At 42.2% G+C, this 21,785-nt stretch overlaps 1 protein-coding gene across 3 annotated transcripts in view; it reads right to left on the bottom strand.

Annotated features, from left to right (window-relative positions):
- Positions 1-21,785, bottom strand: part of TMEM184B (transmembrane protein 184B) — a 1,551,114-nt gene that overhangs the window by 1,046,115 nt on the left and 483,214 nt on the right. For all 3 annotated transcript variants that reach the window (XM_044068425.1, XM_044068435.1, XM_044068443.1), the window contains exon 2: positions 2,005-2,232. In XM_044068425.1, the coding sequence (XP_043924360.1) occupies positions 2,005-2,232 (228 nt within the window). The remainder of the gene's footprint in view (positions 1-2,004; positions 2,233-21,785) is intronic.

Below are 21,785 nucleotides of genomic sequence, written 5' to 3'. Positions count from 1 at the left end.
CACCCTCAGAAGCCGGTGCCTGCACAGCGGCTCCGGACCCATCCAAGGTAGAGACATCCGCAGGTTCAATAGCTGAAGCATTTTGCGGCATACCCAGACTCCGAATGGGTCTCAGTAGAGGCCTGCGAATCAGAAGTAGCGGGTATATCAGGGGCTGCAAAAGCGCCTCACTGAGTACTGGCGACTGGCTTAGGAGAAGCGTCGTTGGCAGTTTTGGACCTCGGCGGCCTGTCTCTGTCTTTATCTTTGCGTTTTTTTCAGAATTCCAGTAGTCGGATGGCGAACTGACGACATTTCTGGATAAGTAAACCGAGAACCGAAATATTTAGAGGCGAAAATATACAGACGGCGGATAGTGCGCTGATTAAATAAAGCACAAAACCGACAGCAAGGCACGTCGTGGTCAGGGCCTAGGCAAGGAATACAGAACGAATGAAAAGCTTTATGAGGTATTTGCTTTCCACAAGTAATACAATTATTAACTTTTACTGACATCGGTAAGGAGCAAGGAAAAGTTTCCCCAACGGGGTACTTAGCTTTAGTTGAAGACTTCGGTTCTGAAACTTGAAAACGAAAATTTCAGGAGTCAGCCGACCAGCACTTGTGAACTGCTTCTGCTTCGGGCACCACACGACAAGAAAGATTGATGTAATGGCGTTGGCTGCATGACGACCTGACGTCATGGAAGAAGGGACAGCAACTGAAACAGGACCCAAGACTTTGTTAATCTAGCCGACTGAGGGCTACCTGCAAGCAGATAACCCAAATGTAATGACTGCAACAGTGAAACACGAAAAACATCCTGGGCAGTCCTGTTAACTAAAAACATAAAAGTATAGAAAACAAGGAGAACAAAACTATGTACAGAAGAATATGTGCTGTGCCCTTCTTTTTATCATCAATTATCTTAGTCGCTCCCCCACATTACAATAATGGTTGGGGAGTTCGAGGATAAATCCAGTTCTTCATTAAATTTTCCATTTTCACATGTTAACCTCCAAAGCTTTGCTCACAAAGTCAACATGACTCAGAGCCCCTCTAAGATAATAAAAAGTTTTATGGCAGTTGTACAGTCACTATGCATATAATGTTGTGTAGAGAAAAGTAATGAAAAAGCCTTTCTACTCTACTGTGCCAGCAACACAGGACAGGTCTGCAAACATACAAAATATTTCCTTTGTTAGAGTTGTTATAATGCAACTACTCCCAAACGATGGTTTTGCTATTTTAAAGGAAGTAATTTGTACAGTCTGTGTGAACAGGGGAGCAAAAGCCCCAAAGATGAAAGAAGAGCTTCTAGTTTCATAAAAAATTGGTTTGAAGCAACATGCTCTCTTGCTGAATATGCACCTAAAACAGCGTAGAAAAAACTTTCACTCTCATAACCACATTGGCTCCTGGCTTCTATGGCATCTGAACCTCAAAGTTGGTCATCCACCACCTTCACAGAAACTGCAAAGCAGTATACCATATAACATCATAAAACCTAAAAAAAGTTAATTCAAAATGGGTGCAATGCTCCAAGTCTCCTGAAGCTCAACCAGTTACCCTTACAGAAAATTATACCTACACCCACACTATCCCCCTAAGAACCCTTGCTCTAAACATTCCTTTTTCTTACCTAGATATTACATCCTTTAGGTAATTGCTGACCTATTCCATAGCAATTGTAAAAATAATACTTTTCTGCAGGACATCTGTTCTGTTCACATACTTCCTAGATGTACTGTATTTTCTTAATTCAATGTTTCAAACAGCTGCAAGTCCAGAATCAAAAAACTAAACCACAGTCAACAAAACATATTTCAGACAAATGACTATCACCAGAACAGAACCCATGAAGGTTGTTACAAAGTACACTTGTGTGTGTGTGTGTGTGTGTGTGTGTGGGGGCAAAGAACTGATATTTTATCGGTTTAACTATTCTACTTTGCAGTTGTCAGGAGATTAATAAAAGTTGTTCTGCCAAATACTTTTTGAAATGAACAGCATACACTTGCTTACCTGATGGCAGGTGATGAGCAATGCTGTCCACACAAAGAACCCAGAAACTGCCTGTGCTGCTGTTGTCATGAGAAAGAATGGTTGCTCTACCCCAATGGGTGTATCAGGCATCCAAGAAACATTGGGGCCCGCTGATGTAGTTGTGCCAGATTCAGGAGAAGACACCATCTTTTCTCCTTCTGAAGACTCCACAAGGGCAGCAACATCTCTATGTCTCAGTCGATCCATCTGCAACATAACATAAAAAGTTATTTTGAGCAAGTAGGGAGCAAGTTACAATGCATATAATGGGTCATAATCAAACAAAGACTAATCAGACATTTGTATACACTTATACTGTTTTTTGTTTGTTCTCTTGCTGTTATGCTCTCCCACTCAAATCTGCAGCACTGACTCTTCATGGTGCTCCTCTCCCACTCAACTAAAACAATCAAGCAAAAAGTATGGCGCACCAGTGCCTCCCACTGCAAGCTTCAGAATATACACACATGCAGTCCAATGCCAAGAACTACTACTGAGCATCCCAGTGCTACAATGGATGGCGGACAGATTACATTTCAGTCAGTCCCAAATCTCTTCCCCCTACTTAGACACACTAGGAGTTCCTTTAAAGCAACATCACTCCCTTGCCGACTAAAAGAATAACTACAGCTAGAATGGTTACAGTACAACTATGCCTTACCATAACAGTAGATTTCTGATTGATCACTGTTGCAGAATTACTAACAAGCAGGATATCGCACCTGAACAGCCATATGTCTGGCCAGGATACCAAAGCCTATGCGCATCCTTTTCTCAGAGTTTCACAAAGTGCACAAAAGCTATGCAGTACATAATGGAAGTACAGGTGCGAAGTACCTCAGGACTGACTTCCCCCAGACCTGAAAGCTATTAACGCAACAAAGAAGGCTACTAAAAAACACACATCAACCAGATGGGAGAAGGAAAGGATAACCACTTTGGTCAAACAAAAATGCAGGACATAAAAGGAGAAAAGAGGGTGGGATGTAATAGTGAAACAGTGATAAGTTGGACACATCTTCTGATATGCTAAGGTCTTGCTCAACTGTACTATGTCCATCCTATGATTACTATTACATTACTAACAAGTGGGAAGAGTCCCAAAGCTTTTTAAGTGTACAGCATGATGAATGAAGATTTGAACTGTAATCTGAAATTCCTTGTAAAATGGACATAAATCCATCACTAGCCTAGAAAAAACATCACTCTTGTAATGAAAGGTAAGACTATGCACAGATGACCAAGAAGCAGATTCTAAAACAGATCTCAAAGCTAGACCTTTGAAAAAGGTACCAGAAGCTACAGCTTTGGTAGACTGCTTCAACCAAACCTGGAAATTCTTTACCATGGAAGGAATAGCAAAAGGAGACAGCAGAAGATATTAATTTGGAAATGGCCTGTCTGGAGACAGAAAGGCCTAACTTCTGGTCCTGAAAAGAAATGAAAAGCTGGTCTGATTTTCTGACAGATTTGGTCTTGTCAAGATAAAACCAGTTGTCTGTGAACAATCTAAAAAATACAAAATATTCTCTCCTCTGTTTTGAGAATTGGAGAAAAAAGGTAGGGAGATTGACAGTCTGATTTAAAGACAGCTCAAGGACACTTTAGGCATGAGGGATTGGTTACAGTTTTGAGGGTAAACATCTTCATGAAAAACAAAAAGGGAGGAGGAACCATGAGAGCTAGAAGAAAGAGGCACCATCAGGATCATCTTACAAGTAGAAAATGTCAATGTGCAGGAAGAACCAGTTTTTCTAAAACATAACTTGGGTCCAAGGAGGAGGGATAGACTTTCTTGGTGGCCTGAGATGAAGGATCCCTTTAAAAACCTGTTTGACCTCAAAAAGTGAAGACAAAGGTGGATCAAAAGGAAGGCAGGAAGAAATGGCTGACAGTTTTTTAAAACAGAAAATTATGACAGTTCTGAACTTAGCAGCTCACACAAGACAAAGAATGATAGGGATACCCATTTGACAAAGGTCTTGAATCTTCTGGTACTAGATAGCAAACCTCTTCCATTTAAAAACATTAAGATTTTCTTGCAGTAGATTTCATAGCCGCCTTTAATACTCATAGTACATTCTCAGACAGCAGGTGCCTAAAAGGAATTAAAATAAATCATCCAGAGGGTTAGACTCAAGAGTCTTATGGGTTGGATGAATGAGAAAGCCCTTTGGTTGTGTGAACAAGTCCATCCTGTGAGCTAACTTGTGGTGACTGCCCTGAGCCAGATGAAGAAGGGAGTTACCAACAAGACTTCTGTCTTGTGCTTCTTGATTTTCAGAAGAACCTTGGAAATTAGAGGGACAGAAAGGAATACGAAAAGGAATCTCCTCTTCCAGGAAAAAGGCATGGTGTTTTTGAGGCCTCTGGACATGAAATCCTGGAACAAAACAGCCTAAGCTGCCTGTTCTAACTAAAAAAACAAAGAGGGCTACCTGAGGAGTAAACTGCTAGCAAGGGCAGGTTGTGGCACATGGCTATGTCCAAGCAGTCATTGCAAGTCTGCAGAGGGACTAGGATCTTGTTCTCCCTAGTTTGCTTACATACCACATAACTGTGGTATTGTCTGTAAAAAGTCAGAGGGGGCCTGGAGAGCAGAGGTGATGCAAGCATTATAAGGCCAGACTCACTGTTTTCATTTCCCTAATATTTACATGGTTCTTCCTGTCCTATTTGGACTATACACATTGAACATTCACATCTGTAGAACAAGTTCCCTAAGCCAGGTTAGAAGCATCTGTGTAAGGGTCTTGGCGAAGGGGGACCAGAAAGGGCACACCAGGATTAAGTGGTATCTAACTTATTCACCAATGAAAATCCCATCCATCTTAATGAAGGGCAAGAGAAGAATTCGGAAGCTTAGAGGAAAACTTTTCAAAATCCATCAAGCTTCTTGGGAGCTGCAGAATGGGTTTAAGGGTTCATAGGAGCCATAAGAAGGGTATCTGCCAAAGTCTCAAAAAACAGAGAGATGGCAGAATGTTTTGGCACCACCATATACAGCAGATCATAATACATTTTTCCACATCTGATACCTGCTTGCCTTCCCACTAAAAATGTTGCATCATCTTTACTACTGTATCCCCAAAGGAAAGTCCATCCAAGGGAAAATCTTGGGACAAAGCATTATATTCTTCAGTTTCGTATCCCACAGGACAGTGAATCTTAGAACAGTAAGCTAGACAGCACCCCTCAGAATCCAAATCTTCCTCTCCTGATGGAAGTATTCCCATGTTTCTTCACAGAGGAGGAAGTGAAAAGAGAGGGAGGCACAAGTAAAGAACTACAGAGGCTTAAGGCAGACTAAAGCCTTAAACAGCCCTTCAGAAAATTTATCCAACAACTTCTGGAGATCCCTGACAGTGTGTGTGTGTGTGTGTGTGGGGGGGGGGGCAGTGGATGCTTATTGTTCTTTTTCTTGGAGGGAGGTAGAGCTAGCACAAACACAGGGAGACTCAAACCCCTGATGTACCACTACGATGAGCGTCTGAGGAATGTCAGTGTGTGTGTCTGAAATAATCAGCCCCTGTTCCCTGTATGCAGCAGAGGAAATCATGTGATTGGTCGGGTGGATGTGCCAAGAGGCAGTCCCTTTGTTGGGCTCCACTGTGGGTCACTACATTGGGAAAAGCTGATGCATCCAGACAGTTCAAGAACTCCTCAATAGAAAACAGTGGAGAAGTTTGGGTCTCACTAGACAGCTGAAGCAACAGATTTGGTCGCCTTTAGCTTCATTTTGGGCTGATGTGGAACATCTGGGCAGGAAGCATGGAATCTCATTTTAACATATGCGAGTTCATTGAGTTTCAATGATAAACAGCTCCCAAGGATCTTAGGAACAAAGGACTGGCAAACAATTTCAACAACTATGACAACCTCCTGGGTAAAAAAGTGGAAGTATCCCCAACAGAGATGTTTACCTACTCTAGGTATATGGAAAGTTCAGTTGTGTACACTTACCATAAATTTAGATGTTCAAGTGTATTCACTGTTGCAGTCATTACATTTGGGGTAATCCTGCTTGCAGATTGCCCTCAGTCAGCCTAAATTCCAAAGTCCTGGGTACTGCGTCGGCTCCTGTCAGGTCGTCAGGGGTATAAAAGATGCAGCAGACGCCATTTTCTTTAGTTTTTCTTGCCCCAAATGTCAGGTGTCCCCTAAAAGGGTAGCCAAAATTTATATATATATATATATATATATATATATATATATATATATATATATATATATATATATATATATATATGTGTATATATATATGTGTATATATATATATATATATATATATATATATATGTATAAATATATAAATGTATAAATATATGTATAAATATGTATAAATATATATATGTATAAATATATATATATATATATATATATATATATATATATATATATATATATATATATGTATATATATATATATATATATCTCAATACATGCACCAATATAAAACTTAACCTTCATCTACAAGCAAATACACCACATAGGTTGTATAAATTAGAGAAGGAAAGATAGGTTCCATCAGAAGAAAGGGGGGTGGCGGGTGGGTAACCTGGACTGCAACAGTGAATACACTCGAACATTTACATTTATGGTAAGTGTACACAACTGTACTATGTTCTTCGTGTTTCACTGTTGCAGTCATTACATTTGGGTAGAGCAATGGTTGGGAGGCTGGAGCTAAACAGCATTTGTAGCGGGTATGATGCCCTGCAGAACTGCAGTGGCAAAGCCTGGCCTGGATTTAGAGTAGAGTGGCATATGACAGTGCTTTGTAAAGGTGTGCACTGAACTCCAAGTAGCAGCCTCTAAAATGTCCTTGGTTGGTACTCCCTTGAGAAAGGCTGCTGAAGTGGCTGCACCTCTGGTTGAATGTGGCCTAACACCCTTAGGCACTGGCTTGCCATGGTGTAAGTAGCAGAAATGAATGCAGTGGCCTATCCACTTTGAAATTGTCTCCTTTGAGATAGCCTTTCCTTGTGATCCTGCAGCATATGCCACTAGTAAGTGCTCTGTCCTTCTGAAAACTTTAGTTCTGTCCAAGTAGAATCTAAGCTGTCTGTGTACGTCCAAAGAATGCAGAATTCTCTCCCCCTTGTTCTGTGGATTTGGATAAAAATTTGGCAGATGAATAGTTTGGTTAAGAGCCATACTGGACACCACCTTAGGCATAAATGTTGGGTTTGTCCTCAGAGAGACCCTGTCTGGATAAAAAATTATAAAAGGTTCCACAGCCATGAGTGCCTGTAGCTCTGAAACTCATCTTGCAGAAGTTATTGCTAGGAGCAGAGCTGTTTTCCAAGATAAAAACTTTATATCAGCAGTAGCAGTTGGCTCAAAAGGAGGCAGGGTGAGTTTTTCCAAGACATAGTTGAGGTCCCATGCAGGCATTGGTGATCTCCTTGGAGGTCTTAAATTTTTGGCTCCTCTGAGGTACTGCTTTAATAAGGGATGAGAAAAGATTGGCGGCTCTGTATTGTAATGAGCTGAAATAGCAGAGGCATGAATTTTAATAGATGAAAAAGATAGGCCTGAATTTTAATAGATGAAAAAGATAGGCCTTTGTCCAGCATCTCAGTTAAGTATTGCAAAATCTGGGGAATATTTGGCACAACTGTATTGGTTCCTTGTGCCTGGTTCCAAGCACAGAATCTCTTCCATTTTCCAGCATAAGATTTTCTAGTACTAGGCCTTCTGGCCTCCAAAATGACATCCATCACAGCTTTACTGAGAGGTGTGTTTTGTATGACTACATTATCTGCCATGCTGCCAGGTTTAAAGTCCTGAGTTGACTGTGCAGGATCTGATTGTTTTGCTGGGACAGTAGATGAGGAATTTGTGGTAAGGCCCAAGCTGGGCATTGAGACAAGTTCTTTAGGATTGGAAACCAGTACTGGCGGGGCCAGTCTGGGGCAATCAGTATAATTTTTGGCTTCTCCTGTCTGACCTTTAGGAGTACTCTGGGGAGGAGAGGCATATACTGATAGGTTTTTCCAGCTGAAAGATAGGGCGTCCACTTTCCATGCTTGTCTGTGATAAATCCTTGTGCAGAATCTTTTTAGTTGGTAGTTGTGAGAAGAGGCAAATAGATCTATGTCGGGGCATCCCCATTTCCTTATCACACTGAAGACTTGGGGATCCAGCTGCCACTTGTGGGGATCCATGAAGTTTCTGTTTAGTTCATCTGCCAGAGTATTTTCCCTTCCTGGCAGGAATTGTGCCTGCAGATGTACTTGGTAAGTTAATGCTGTGTCCAACAAAGTCATGGCTAGTCTGCAAAGGGGGTAAGAATGTGTTCCCCCCTGCTTGTTTATATACCACATGACCGTGGTGTTGTCTGTCTTTATCAGTAGTTGTCCCGGATGAAGTAGGCCCTTGAAGGCTGTCAGGGCATTTTGAATAGCTAGCATCTCTTTTTGATTGATATGTAGATGCACTTGGGTTGAGGACCATGTGCAATGAATGCATCTTCCTGCCATGTGGGCCCCCCAGGCATAATCTGATGAATCTGTTGTTAGTGTCTGCCTGGCTGGGGGTAATGTGAAAGGCTGTCCCTTGTTTTGGTGACAAGCTTTGCCCACCATCGAAACTCCTGTTGTAGGCAGGGAATGAGAGCAATCATTGTTTCCAGGTTGTGGCAATGTTGAGTCCAAACACTTTTTAGGTACTACTGAAGTTTCCTCATATGCAGTCTTGCATATGGAATTAGTAGGATGCAAGATGCCATGAAGCCCAAAGCCTGCAGAATTTTTTTTGCAGATAACTGGGCCTTTGTTGCCAACATTTTGAAATAGGTAGTCAGTTGCCTTTGTTTGTCTGGTGTGAGATAAGCCATCTGGGCAGTTGTATTTAAGCTTGCACCCAGGAATATTATCTCTTGAGAGGGTACTAGTTTTGATTGGAAGTCTTTTCACAAACGCTGGAAGTTGTAGAATAATGTCCTTGCTCTCTGCTTGAATTAGAAAGTCGTCCAAGTAAGGATATATTTGTATTCCTCTTTGTCTGCAGAATGCAATTACTGGTGCCATCCACTTTGTAAAGACCCTGGGCGCAGTAGATAAGCCAAAGGGCAGTGCAGAGAATTGGTAATGCATTGAGCCAGCCTTGAATCTGAGGTATCTTCTGCATAATTGTCTGATTGGGACATGCAGGTATGCCTCTTTTAGGTCTAGAGTCACAAGCCAAGCGTTCTTGCCCAGCATGGGCAGAAGCTGCTGCAAAGTCAAGATCTTGAATTTTGGTATATCCAGGAATGTGTTCAGAATAGATAGGTCCAGTATTGGTCTCCAGGCCTTGCCCTTTCTGGGTACCAAGAACAGTCTTGAGTAAAATCCTTGTCCCTGCTCTTGCTCTGGTACTTATTGAATGGCCCCCATGTCCATGAGGGATGATACTTGTTTTTGTGCCTCTGCCCATTGACTTTTTGGCAGATCTGGCCAGTCGTTTGTCTTTGGCAGGGTAAGGAAATGGAACGTGTACCCTTGTGACACAATATTTACAACCCACCTGTCCTGGGTTATAATGTGCCAATTTTGAGAACAAAGTGCTAATTTTCCCCCTAAGAGTGCTGAAAGGAGATAAGTGCTTGGTGAAGGAATAGTATCCAAGGCTCCAATACCTTGAGTTTCCAGCGACATGGCTGACTCCACGTGGGAGTCTGTAGCGGCCTGCGACTCTAAAGTAGCGGGCATCAGGGGCTACGAAAGCGCCTCACTGAGAACCGGCAACTGGCTAAGGAGAAGCTTCGTCGTCGGTTTTGGGCCTCGGTTGTCTCTCTCTCTCTCCTTTTTTTTGCGTTTTTTGTGAACTCCTGTAGTCGGATGGCTATCCTATGACATCTCCGGATAATTAAACCGGCATCCAAAATAAGCAAAATCATACCGACGCTTAATAGTGCGTTGGTTAAATCTAGCACAACACCGACAACCAGGAACGGTGTGATCAGAGCCTAGGCAAGGAATACAGTACGAATGAAAGTCCTTATGAGGTTTTTGCTTTCCACAAGAAATACAATTATTTACTTTTTCTGACATCGGTCTGGAGCAAGAAAAAAGTTTCCCCACCGGGGTACTTAGCTTTATTGAAGACTTCGGATCTGAAACTCGAACACGAAAATCTCAGAAGTCGGCCGACCAGCACTTGCGAACTGCTTCTGCTTCAGGCATCGCGCGGCAAGGTAGACTAAAGAAAATGGCGTCGGCCACATCTTTTATACCCCTGACGTCAGGGAAGGGACGACAGCAGCCGACGCAGGACCCAGGACTTTGGAATTCAGGCCGACTGAGGGCAACCTGCCAGCAGGATTACCCTAAATGTAATGACTGCAACAGTAAAACACGAAGAACATCTGGCAAAGGACTGTACATCAGACAGACCCACAGAGAAATGCAGGTTCAGTGTTCTGGCTTGCAGCGAGAAAGTTTTGAGATACTTTGCATCCACACATTCCTTATGTACCACGTAGCCTTGCCACTCCGTCATACGCTGGATGTACACAGCACAAGAGAACAATGCCTAGGATTTGGTGTTGTGGCCAGACATACAGCTATCCCTGACAGTCTGTCCCAGCTGTCAGTAGTAGTACTACAAATGTGATCACAGAAAGGACATTAAACACCTGCACATGCAAACACATATACACACACACACACACACATTTCATAGGACCAGAGGAGATTATTAGGCTATCGACACGGAGGTCATTGTAAGCCTAGCTGTTTCAATCCAATGTAATTAAGTAAAAGTTACTATCTTTGACTGTTTGTCCTAAATCTCAATGACAGCTGCCTCCTTACCAAAGCCCTATGATGGCCATCAGTTTTAGACTGCTATTCATCTTTGTGAATGATCTTACTTTCTTAAAATGCTACACATGATTCTACCAGATTTTTGAAGAATGTTTTTTTTAGTGTTCTCTGGTACAACCCTACATCCTGGTGGTGAATACAGTTATTTCTACTTCCACATGGCATGCAAAGCACCACAAATGAGCAGAACAAATCTTTGGCTTCACATTACAGTGGAAGATAGCATACCCAAACAATTGCACAGCACCCCATTAAAACTACAGCTAATTTAAGTATCAAAGTCTTAACTGGGAAAAGTATTCCAAGACTTATTCGTCTAGGAATTAGTCAGGCTTGCTTGCTTTCACATGAACCGCAACATACATGCTGTGGTCAATACTGAAAACTTTAAACATTCTGAGCCCCATCTGTCTATGTAATGACTTCATTATCGTGACTGACTACATCCGCAGCATTTTTTTTCTGCAGTACTGTTACCTGACACAGTTCGATCACAATAGCTCTGCTCAACACATTTTCTTCTTGTTTATTAAAATCTCCCAGCCTTTCACTACATGTAAGCACTGTGCAACCCGATTACATTAATCACACCCTAGGCTGCGTGCAAGAAACAGCATTCAGAAGGCATACTGAGCTGAAAATATTGACAGGAATAAACTGCGCAGAACAGTTTTATCATTGCTCAAGTAGTGTAACTAGCACCTTAAAAGGACACACTGACAGGTAAGGTTAAGGCAGCAGCAATCTGAAGGCAAAATCAAGACAGCAGTATTCTTAACCTGGTCACAACACACACACACACACACACACACACACACACACACAGACACACAAATACTATACAGAACAGATTACAATTTTATGTGTAGTACCAAATGTGCCTGGCCAGAGTATCTAATGACTACAGTGTTTAAACAGTTGAACAAGGTAGCAGAGTCACCATGTTTAACCTTCTTGCTTTATGTGTATTTAATCAAGGGCATCGCCAGATATTATTCTTCTTATTCTATCCACTTAAAACAGTGAAAAAAAGGCTTTTTTTTTCCACCGTTCAGTCCACCCATTTAAACCAACTGAATTTCTTCTAGGTTTGTTCAATGAAGCAAACCCCACCTGCTCCCACAGTCTACAGTACACTGTAACCAGTATGAAAATAAACAGATAAACCAAGAAACTGCATGAATACTAATTTCAGTAATCTGGAGTATAAATGGTATGTATGTTGCACTGAATATCACATTTAATTTCTTAATTTAGAACGGATTGCAAACATTCAACTGGTAGGAATATTCTTACTTAGAGATAGTCTATTCAAATGGTACTTGCCTGTTTATTTAGCTCAAATGTGCTCTGTACACACAACTGCTTTAACTGTCAAACTGCTTTAACTTTCTGTTTTCAGCTTGCAGCTTTTCTTAATCATCCATAAAATGCACTCTTGTTAATCTTTACTCACATCGTATGTGCCACATTTAGGTTCTAGCTCTCTTTTCCAAAGTCCTCTCCTGATACAGACTCCAGATCTCTCATGAATGTCTTATTCTTTCATAGCTACATCTGGAAATTCTCCAGTATTTCCCTGGACAGCATCTACAGCAAACACCTCAACACCTGAGACACTCTACGATTCTGTCTCATCTTTGTTCTTGCTAAATGCTTTGGTGTATAGTTTAGGAAGTGCCTACTTTAATAGTAAATTGGTACAGAATTACATACAAAGGCAAATTTGTACCCTTCCTCATTTCTTCTGCCAAGTCACCTATCCTCAAGTAAGGCACTGTTAAGTATGAAGGTATCAAGTCTTTGAATCAGCTAAGGCAAGCAGACAGACACACATCTGGTCTGAAAATTAAAAGAGCTACTTGGATTAAAGGATGTAACAGCATGATCAAACAAATTCTTCCTCTCCTGTAGCAACTGCTTTGGTTAAAACATTAATTGTACAACATTTTATAAGGAAATCTCATGCAGTTGCACCTTACAGGTGACAGCAATGCATATGAATATTAAAAGGAGCTTCACTTTCTCTCAACCTCTTAGTGCAAGAAATCCGGACAAAGCCTAAAATAAAGGGGAGACAAAGGCCCCAAAATAGAAACTTAGAAAGTTGACAGAATGCTGCCATGAATTTTCTGAATGATATAAAAGTATGAAACTCTAAAGTCTTTTATTATTTAGTAACGTCAATCCTCGGTGATTCGTCAGAAAACCACAAATTTTGTAAGGAGCAGACCAAAATACACGAATAAAAAATCTGGACATTCTAGCAAAAAGTATTCTAGCACTACTTCTGCATTAAAATCTCAAGAGGTATGGTTTACACTAACTTTCTACTGTGCTGTACACAGATCCTAATAACTTTGCATAGCCCCCAAGTGCCTCTGGACACATTCAGTTTGATAATGTCTTTCACATAAGTGATATTTGTGTGCATGGACAGGCTTCAGGCTTAGTCCTCCCTGCTCACGTTTTTCCTTTGGCTATCATTTAAACTAATTTTACAGGCTATATATAATGTATATATACACACACACATTATATATATATATATATATATATATATATATATATATATATATATATATATATACATATACACACACACACACACAATTCCTTTCCGGTCTCTTACAACATGGCCAGTATTAAGTGGTGAAAGTGAAAATATAACATCTAGATGAGATTTTAAGGTCTCTATGCAGTGTCAGCTTAATGCAAGTTACATACAATACGATTGCTTTGCAAAAACAAAAATTAGGCAGTGCCACTAAACTTGCACATAGATCCGACTGTTGTAGAACACAATGATCCATACAATAAGTCAAAACGTACCATCTCCATAACTCAGTGCCCAAACGTATTACTTCCCTGCTGTTCATCATACGGTTCTGTAGAAATCAAAACCAAAAACTGACCAGAAGAGTCTACAGGAAAATAAATGCTGGTGCTAATTAATACCAATATTTAGCCAAGACAGTTTACAAAATGCAAGTAGCCTACGCTTTTAAATAATATAATTATCACAGGATACAAAATACAAGATAAAATAATCACAAAAGTATTAACATTTATTTTGTAATTTAAAATACTTTAACTGGCTACAGAATCATATAAACCAGTGGTTACGATGCCATTTAAGCTTAACTGCCACTTCAGTTCTTGGGGAACATGAGTAGTTGTAAACAAAAATTTGTCTAAAGAATAAGAGCACCAAGGAGTTCCCCCTACATGAAGAGTACAGGAGGGCTTGCCCCTGCAAAATAAGAAAAAAAATAGCTTGGCCTCATTTGCTAGAACATCATTTCAAACTTTTTTTCTAGATAAATATTGTTCATACTATAATTATGAATCCAAGTCCAGCTTTTCAAAAAAAAAAAAAAGTACAGTTTTGTACCTACCATAAATGTAGATGTTCGAAGATCCACATTGCTGCAGTCCTTACACTTGGGTAGTCCGCTGTCCTCGGTCGGCCCGAATATCAAAGTATACGGCTGACGTCGGTCAAGGCGCATTTGACTGACATCAGGACGTCAGGGTACAAATGCGCATGACCGACGTCATATCCTCAGTCTTTTCTTGCCCCAGATGTCAGAAGACCCTAAAAATAAAGGTCAAAACCAAAAGACAGCAAACAACCAACCAACCACCCTTGCACTAACTATATGTACAATATATACAATATACACAAAATGTACAACCCAACCCACACAACCACCTCTAACTGCAGAGGGGAAGGAGGGAGGGTAAATTGGACTGCAGCAATGTGGATCTTGAACATCTACATTTATGGTAGGTACAAAACTGTACTATGTTCTTCATCTCACATTGCTGCAGTCCTTACACTTGGGTAGAATCCCAAAGCAGAGGAAAAGGGAGGATGGCTAACTACAAGGAAGCAGGAGCTGCCAAAATGCCCTGCAAAACAGCAGTGGCAAAACCAGCCCTGGATTTAGAGTAAAGTGGCAGGTGATAATGCCTAGAGAAAGTATGCACTGAACTCCAAGTAGCTGCCTCCAAAATATCCTTGGTTGCCACTCCCCTCAAAAAAGCCGTTGAAGTGGCAGTAGCCCTAGTGGAATGAGGCCTAATCCCAGCTGGAACTTCCTTGCCATGATGGGAATAACAGAAAGCAATGCAAAACCCAATCCACTTAGAAATAGTTTGTTTTGACACAGGCTTGCCCTGAGAACTCAAAGCAAAAGAAACAAACAACTGCTGAGACTGCCTGAACCCTTTAGTTCTGTCCAAATAATAACGCAACTGCCTGTGTACATCTAAAGTGTGCAAAATCTTTTCCCCTTTATTTTGGGGATTTGCATAAAAGTAGGCAAATGAATAGTTTGGTTTAAAGCCACACTAGAAACCACCTTAGGCATAAAGGAAGGATTAGTACGTAATGATACCCTATCCTTATGCAAAATCAAGAAAGGCTCAACCGCCATAAGGGCCTGCAATTCAGAAACCCTTCTTGCAGAGGTAATTGCCAACAAAAAAGCAGTCTTCCATGATAAATATTTCAACTCAGAAGTAGCTGCAGGCTCAAAAGGTTGTAGAGTGAGTTTCTCCAACACAAAATTGAGATCCCAAGCAGGAGTAGGAGCTTTTCGTGGGGGTCTTATATTCTTTGCCCCTCTAAGAAATTGCTTGAACAAAGGATGAGAAAACAATGGTGGGTCACAATCATAGTGAGCCGAAATTGCTGCAGCATGAACCTTAATAGAAGAGAAAGACAAACCTTTGTCCAATAACTCAGTAAGATATTGAAGAGCCACACTCAAATTAGGCTCAGAAACATCAAAATCTTTTGCTGCACTCCAAAATAAAAATCTCTTCCATTTATCTGCGTACACTTTCCTTGTACTAGGCCTTCTAGCTTCCAAAATCACATTCAAAACTTGTTGTGGAAGTTGAGACCCTCTATGGTTCAAAACAGAATATGCCAAGCTGTTAGGTGAAGAGAGTGAAGTTTGACATTCAGCAAATGGCTGTCCTCCTGTGACAACAGGTGTGGAATCGAAGGCAAAGGCCATGGAGGCTTCCGTACCAGACTTCTCAATAATGGGTACCAGTGCTGTCGAGGCCAATCTGGAGCTATTAAAATCATCCTTGGCTTGTCCTGTCTGACCTTTAGAAGTACCTTTGGGAGGAGAGGCAGAGGAGGAAAGGCATACACATGAAGATTGCTCCAATTGAAAGAAAGAGCATCCACTCTCCAAGCTGTGGGATGAAACCTTTTGTGCAAAACTTTGGCAGCTGATGGTTCAGTGGAGAAGCGAACAGATCTATGTCTGGAGTTCCCCATGACACTGTCAATTTCTGAAATACATGAGGATCCAATTTCCACTGTGGGGATCCATGATTCGTCTGCTCAACACATCTGCTAAGGAGTTCTGTGCTCCTGGCAGAAACCTTGCCTGAAGATTGAGTTGTAAACTGAGAGCAGTCTCCCACAAAATCATTGCTTGCCTGCATAGAGGATAAGAATGCGTTCCCCCTTGCTTGTTGATGTACCACATGACAGTTGTGTTGTCTGTTAAAATCAACACCTGCCCTGGAAGAAGTAATTCCTTGAAAGCTATTAATGCAAACTGGACTGCTAACATCTCCTTCATGTTGATATGTAGATGTTGTAGTCTGACAGGCCACTTGTTTTGTATCCACTTTCCATTTAGATGAGCTCCCCAAGCTTTGTCTGAGGCATCTGTCGTTAAAATCTGACTCGCCTCTGGCCGGGTCACAGAGTCCCTTGTTTAGGTGACATTCCTGAGCCCACCATAAAAATTCCTTTTGAATGCAAGGTATTATTTGAATGACAGTGTCCAGATCCTGGCAGTGCTGTGTCCATACATTTTTGAGATACCATTGTAGCTTCCTCATATGCAGTTTGGCATTGGGAAGCACCAGAATACAAGATGCCATGAACCCTAATGCTTGAAGGACTGTCCTTGCAGTCAGCACGGACTGATGAGATAGTTGATGGAAGTAAAGGGATAGACTCTTTTGTTTGTCCGGGGTTAAAAAGGCCATCTGGGATGCTGTATTCAGTCTCACACCCAGAAAGCACATGTCCTGAGAGGGTACTAGACTGGACTTTATTTTGCTCACAGAATACCCTAGGCATCTTAGCACTGCTATCACATATTCCAAATGATGAAGAAGCTCTTCCCTTCCTTGAGCCAGAATCAGGCAGTCGTCCAAATAAGGATAGATCTGTATTCCTTTTAGCCTGAAGAAAGCTATCACTGGAGCCAGAACTTTCGTGAACACTCTGGGCGCAGTAGATAAGCCAAAGGGCAATGCAGAGAACTGATAGTGAGAAGTCCCAGCTCGAAAACGCAGATACTTCCTGCAACTTAGTCTGATAGGAACATGAAGGTAAGCCTCCTTGAGATCCAAAGTTACCATCCAATGATCTTTGCCCAGCAGAGGTAAAAGCTGCTGCAACGTCAACATTTTGAACTTGGGAATGTCCAGATAAGTGTTGAGGATAGATAAATCCAAAATTGGTCTCCACGTGTTCCCCTTCTTTGGCACTAGGACCAGGCGAGAAGAAAAACCTAGACCCACTTCTGGCATAGGAACCGGCTGTATGGCCCCTATTTGGAGCAACAGAGAAACCTGCTTGTGAACCTCTATTCTTTGTTGAGGAGGAACGTCTGGCATGCCTTTGAAAGGAGGCAAGGTATGGAAATAAAACCTGTAGCCGTGGTGTATGATATCCAATACCCATCTGTCTTGGGTAATTAAACTCCAATTTTCTTTGAAAAGTGCCAACCTTCCTCCCAAAGGTGCTGCCAGACGAGAAGGCTCCGGCAGCTGAAAAGGTAGGTCATTGGGTCTGTTTACAAAAGGACTGACCCCTGCCCTCACCCGAAGACTGTGCAGGAGAACTCCCTGTTCTAGGCCTGAAAGAGCCCTGAGCTCTGCCCCTACCACGTCTAGATCTACCCCTAGACTGGGAATCATAAGAAGGATACGTCCACCCCTTATAGTAGGCCAATTTCTACTAAACTTTGGAGGCTGGACCTGCAAAAAATCTTTAACAGTCTGCATAGACTTAGCCTTGTCCTCCATTTTCTTTAAAACTGTCTCAACAGGAGGACCAAACAACGCGTCAGATTGTAAAGGAGCATCTAAAATCCTCGTTTTAACATGATCAGACAAATTCTGATCCCGTAGCCAGGCATGCCTGCGAAGAACTGACCCAGTGGCAGCCACCCTAGACGAGGCCTGTACAGCATCAAAACCACATTGCAAAGAATGCTTACCCACCTGTTCAGAAACATGCACTAAATCCTGCAACTCTTTACAATCAATACCTACTGCCAGAGCATCAACCTTAGACTTTAATTGTGAAAGGAGATAGTTCTGGTATTTCAACATGTGAAACTGGCAATTCAAAGCCCTCATAGCCAGAGTGGAAGAAGTATAAACTTTCTTTCCCCATCTATCCAAGGCCCTAGCCTCTTTGTCTGCAGGAACCGGATTCTTAACAACAGAAGCCTTAACACCTTTAGGCCCCTGACTAACAGTTTCTGGGTCAGCCCTAGGACTCTTAAAAGATACTTATGAGCTTCAGGCACCCTGTAATACCTATCCGGCTTAACAGGAGCAGGAGGCAAAGAATCAGGATTAAGAGAAGCCTCTGTAAAACATCTTCTACTACATCCAAAACAGGAGGTATAGCCAAAGGCCTATGCTGGGGTAAAAACAAAAATTCCCTAAGCCTTTTCCTGGAATCAGAGAAGTCCTGACCTTCCCACTTAAAATGCTCCCTCATGGAATGAAGAGTTTCTGAAAAGAAAAATCCTCAGGAGGAGAAGCAGAAGGAGTAGAATCATCCACATCAGAATCAGAATAAGGAGAATACTCCTGCAAGTCTTCAGCCGAAGACTCTGAAACATCTGAAGCCTGCTCAAAACCCCCAGCTCAGGCTCCATCCTAGGTCTCTTATCAGGAGGGGGCATAGAACCCCTAATTAAAGTAATCAAATCTTCTGCCATTTTAAGCATATGCTTCTTGGGCACAGTACCTGAAGAGCTAGGGGTAACACCAACTGAAGCCAAACCTGGCCTGCCCCTGGGAGAAGCCTTAGAAACAGAAGGAGAGGGCCTAGCCACCCTAGGAAGGGAGGGGAGTATAGTAACCTGAGAAGCCCCCTCAGCCTGACTTGCCTCCTGAGAGGCCACATCTTGCAATACTAAGGTCTCACCCTGGGAACACAAAGAAACCTCCGGTGGAGCCACCGGCTCCACCGACACCTCTAAAGAACCGACGTCCGGTACAGATGGCTCTTCTAGCCTAGGCTTAACTGCCTTGTCCTTGCGCTTCTTCGAAGAAGCGGGCGTCGGAGCATCCGACGGCATTTTATAATTACACCGCTTCCCAAAGACTAACCTTGCACAATCCAACCTTCTCTTTATAGTGCGTTTATTAAATCTAGCACAAGAGCGACAGCCAACAACGTCGTGCTCAGGCCCTAAGCAAGGAATACAGAAAGTATTATAATCTCTATGCGGTATCTGTTTCCCACAAGAAATGCAATTATTGACTTTTTCTGACATCCGGTAAATCACTGAGGCAAGAAAAAAACAAAATATTCCAACGGGTACTTAGCCAACTTTGAACTCGGTCTGAAACTTCGAAATCGAAAAATCTCAGAACGCCAACCGGCACTTGCAATGCTGCTTCTGCATCGGACCATGCGGCAAAAAAGACTGAGGATATGACGTCGGTCATGCGCATTTGTACCCTGACGTCCTGATGTCAGTCAAATGCGCCTTGACCGACGTCAGCCTTATACTTTGATATTCGGGCCGACCGAGGACAGCGGACTACCCAAGTGTAAGGACTGCAGCAATGTGAGATGAAGAACATCTTTAAAATCCCCACTCCTGTTATTAAAATCAGTGTCCAACATCAGAATTTTTTTCAAAATTACCATAGTCTATGTTGTGTGTACATACAAGGCATCTTCTATGTGCTTTTCCCTCATAGCATAGCAGTGTACATAAACTCACACGCAAGGGCCACATAGTTCACACTGCTTATTTGGACCTTGCCAAGGCCTTAGATACTATTCTGCATGCTGGTATTATTGACAAACTCTCCCAGCTCAACATTAACCCATACATAGTTGGCTGGATAGGCATTGGCTGTCTTACAGAACATATACTCTTAACGTCAGCAGTCTAGACAGAAAAGTGTCAACAGTGGTATCCCACAGGGCTCTATTCTGGGACCCCTCTTCTTTAGTATGCATTTCTCTTGACACGTGGAGGTCAAGTGACTAAGGCTAACCAAGTGACTGTAAACTGGGGTAATTTATCAAATCCTACACTGATGCTCAAATTCTCCAGCAAGGGCTGTACCAAACAAATGCTTGGTGTTTTATCCTCATCACCAACAACGGCAGCACAATTTCTTCTGGTAAAAATAGCACAACTACTGCTTACCACAAAAACAATCCACTTAAATTTAACACAGGTTACTAAACACTTTAGTATGTATGCATTTTTTTTTCTTTTTTGCTTCCACCTCCACTGTGGCTGAACAGCTGCCACCAGCTCCTCTCCTCATTCACCGGGTCTACCAAATCAACCCTAACCTCCCCTGGGCTCAACCAGACCCACGACCATGCAACTGAAAAGGCAGAAGTCACTAGAGAAGCATCATACTTGCTGTGGGGGAATATGCAGGGATCCAGGGAAGTAAATACTGTGGGAAGAAATAGCCAGGGAATTGTTATGGCTAGGCTTGTATAGGCCCTAAGGCCGATAGCCTATTAACCTATGCCTTAACCCATCTCTTACCCTGCAGCAGCCTTGCAAATTCCACAGTTGCTACCTACAGGAGGTGTACGTTCAACCTCCAGGCCAAGCAGTATGCTACTTGTAGTGTGAGGCTTGCAGTGCTGCTATTGCAGTAAGCCATCATCAGCCTTTTCCTCTTATCCCTTCTCCACCATGTCTGATCCCTTCAGCGTCCTTGCTGCAAGATTAATAAGTCATCCAGGGTATGGTGATAGCTTTATCTCTCTGTGCCACGAGGCTAGAATAACTTGGGTATTAGGTTGATAAACTCTTCTTTGACGTCCACTTCTCTGCGGGGATTGTAAAATACTTCCACCTTGTGCAACCTGAAGAGAAAGCATAAGTGTAAGTTCCACAAGGAGGAAATATTTTCCATCCATCAAGTCTAAGAGACTTAAAGGCTTAAGGGATGAGAGAAAATGATGAACAGCATGAAAAATGGTAGCCTTTCTTGCATTTGTAAAGTTATTTTGCCATTAATACTGGCTTTTAGTTGGGAGACAAGCAACCTGCAGGTGCAAGCAATTAAAAATGAGAAGCCTGAACAGTGTGCACTGAGGGAAACCTTCAATACTTATTTCCACAGACAATAATTAGAAGTTCCATGTTAGTTGTCTTCTTCTCGCCTTCTTTCTTGCTGGATGGGTTCGGAGCCAATCCTCGGCTCCGACTCGGCCACTCTAAAAGCTCGAGAGCTAGTTCCACCGGCTCGAGGCTCCCCTATATCCCACAATGCTAGGCGGTAACTCCTCAGATCTCGTTTGAAAGCTAAGCCCAGCAAGTAAATTCCATAAAAGGAACAAAAGAAAACTCCTCTAGGTCTGTCCTGGCTAGGGGGAAGGAGGGTGGGACGCAAGAAAGAAGGCGAGAAGAAGACAACTAACATTGAACGTTATGGTAGGTACATAACTTCTTAATGTTAAGTTGTCTATCTCGCCTTCATTCTTGCTGGATGGGACCACGTCCCTAGCACCTTGTCCCGGGTGGTCTATCGGAACAGACTCTTGAGTACAGTGGAACCAAAGTTGGCTCGGTCTCTAGAGGCCAAGTCCAACTTATAATGAGAAATGAAGGTATGGGGAGAAGCCCAAGTAGCTGCAGAACAAATTGAATCAATAGGCAGCCTATCTTGGA

Source organism: Protopterus annectens, chromosome 1.part0, assembly GCF_019279795.1.
Source record: "Protopterus annectens isolate FY-2018-M chromosome 1.part0, PAN1.0, whole genome shotgun sequence".
Lineage (NCBI taxonomy): Eukaryota > Metazoa > Chordata > Ceratodontiformes > Protopteridae > Protopterus > Protopterus annectens.
Note: the sequence above shows the minus strand (reverse complement) of the source record. Positions and strands in the feature narration are given on the sequence as shown.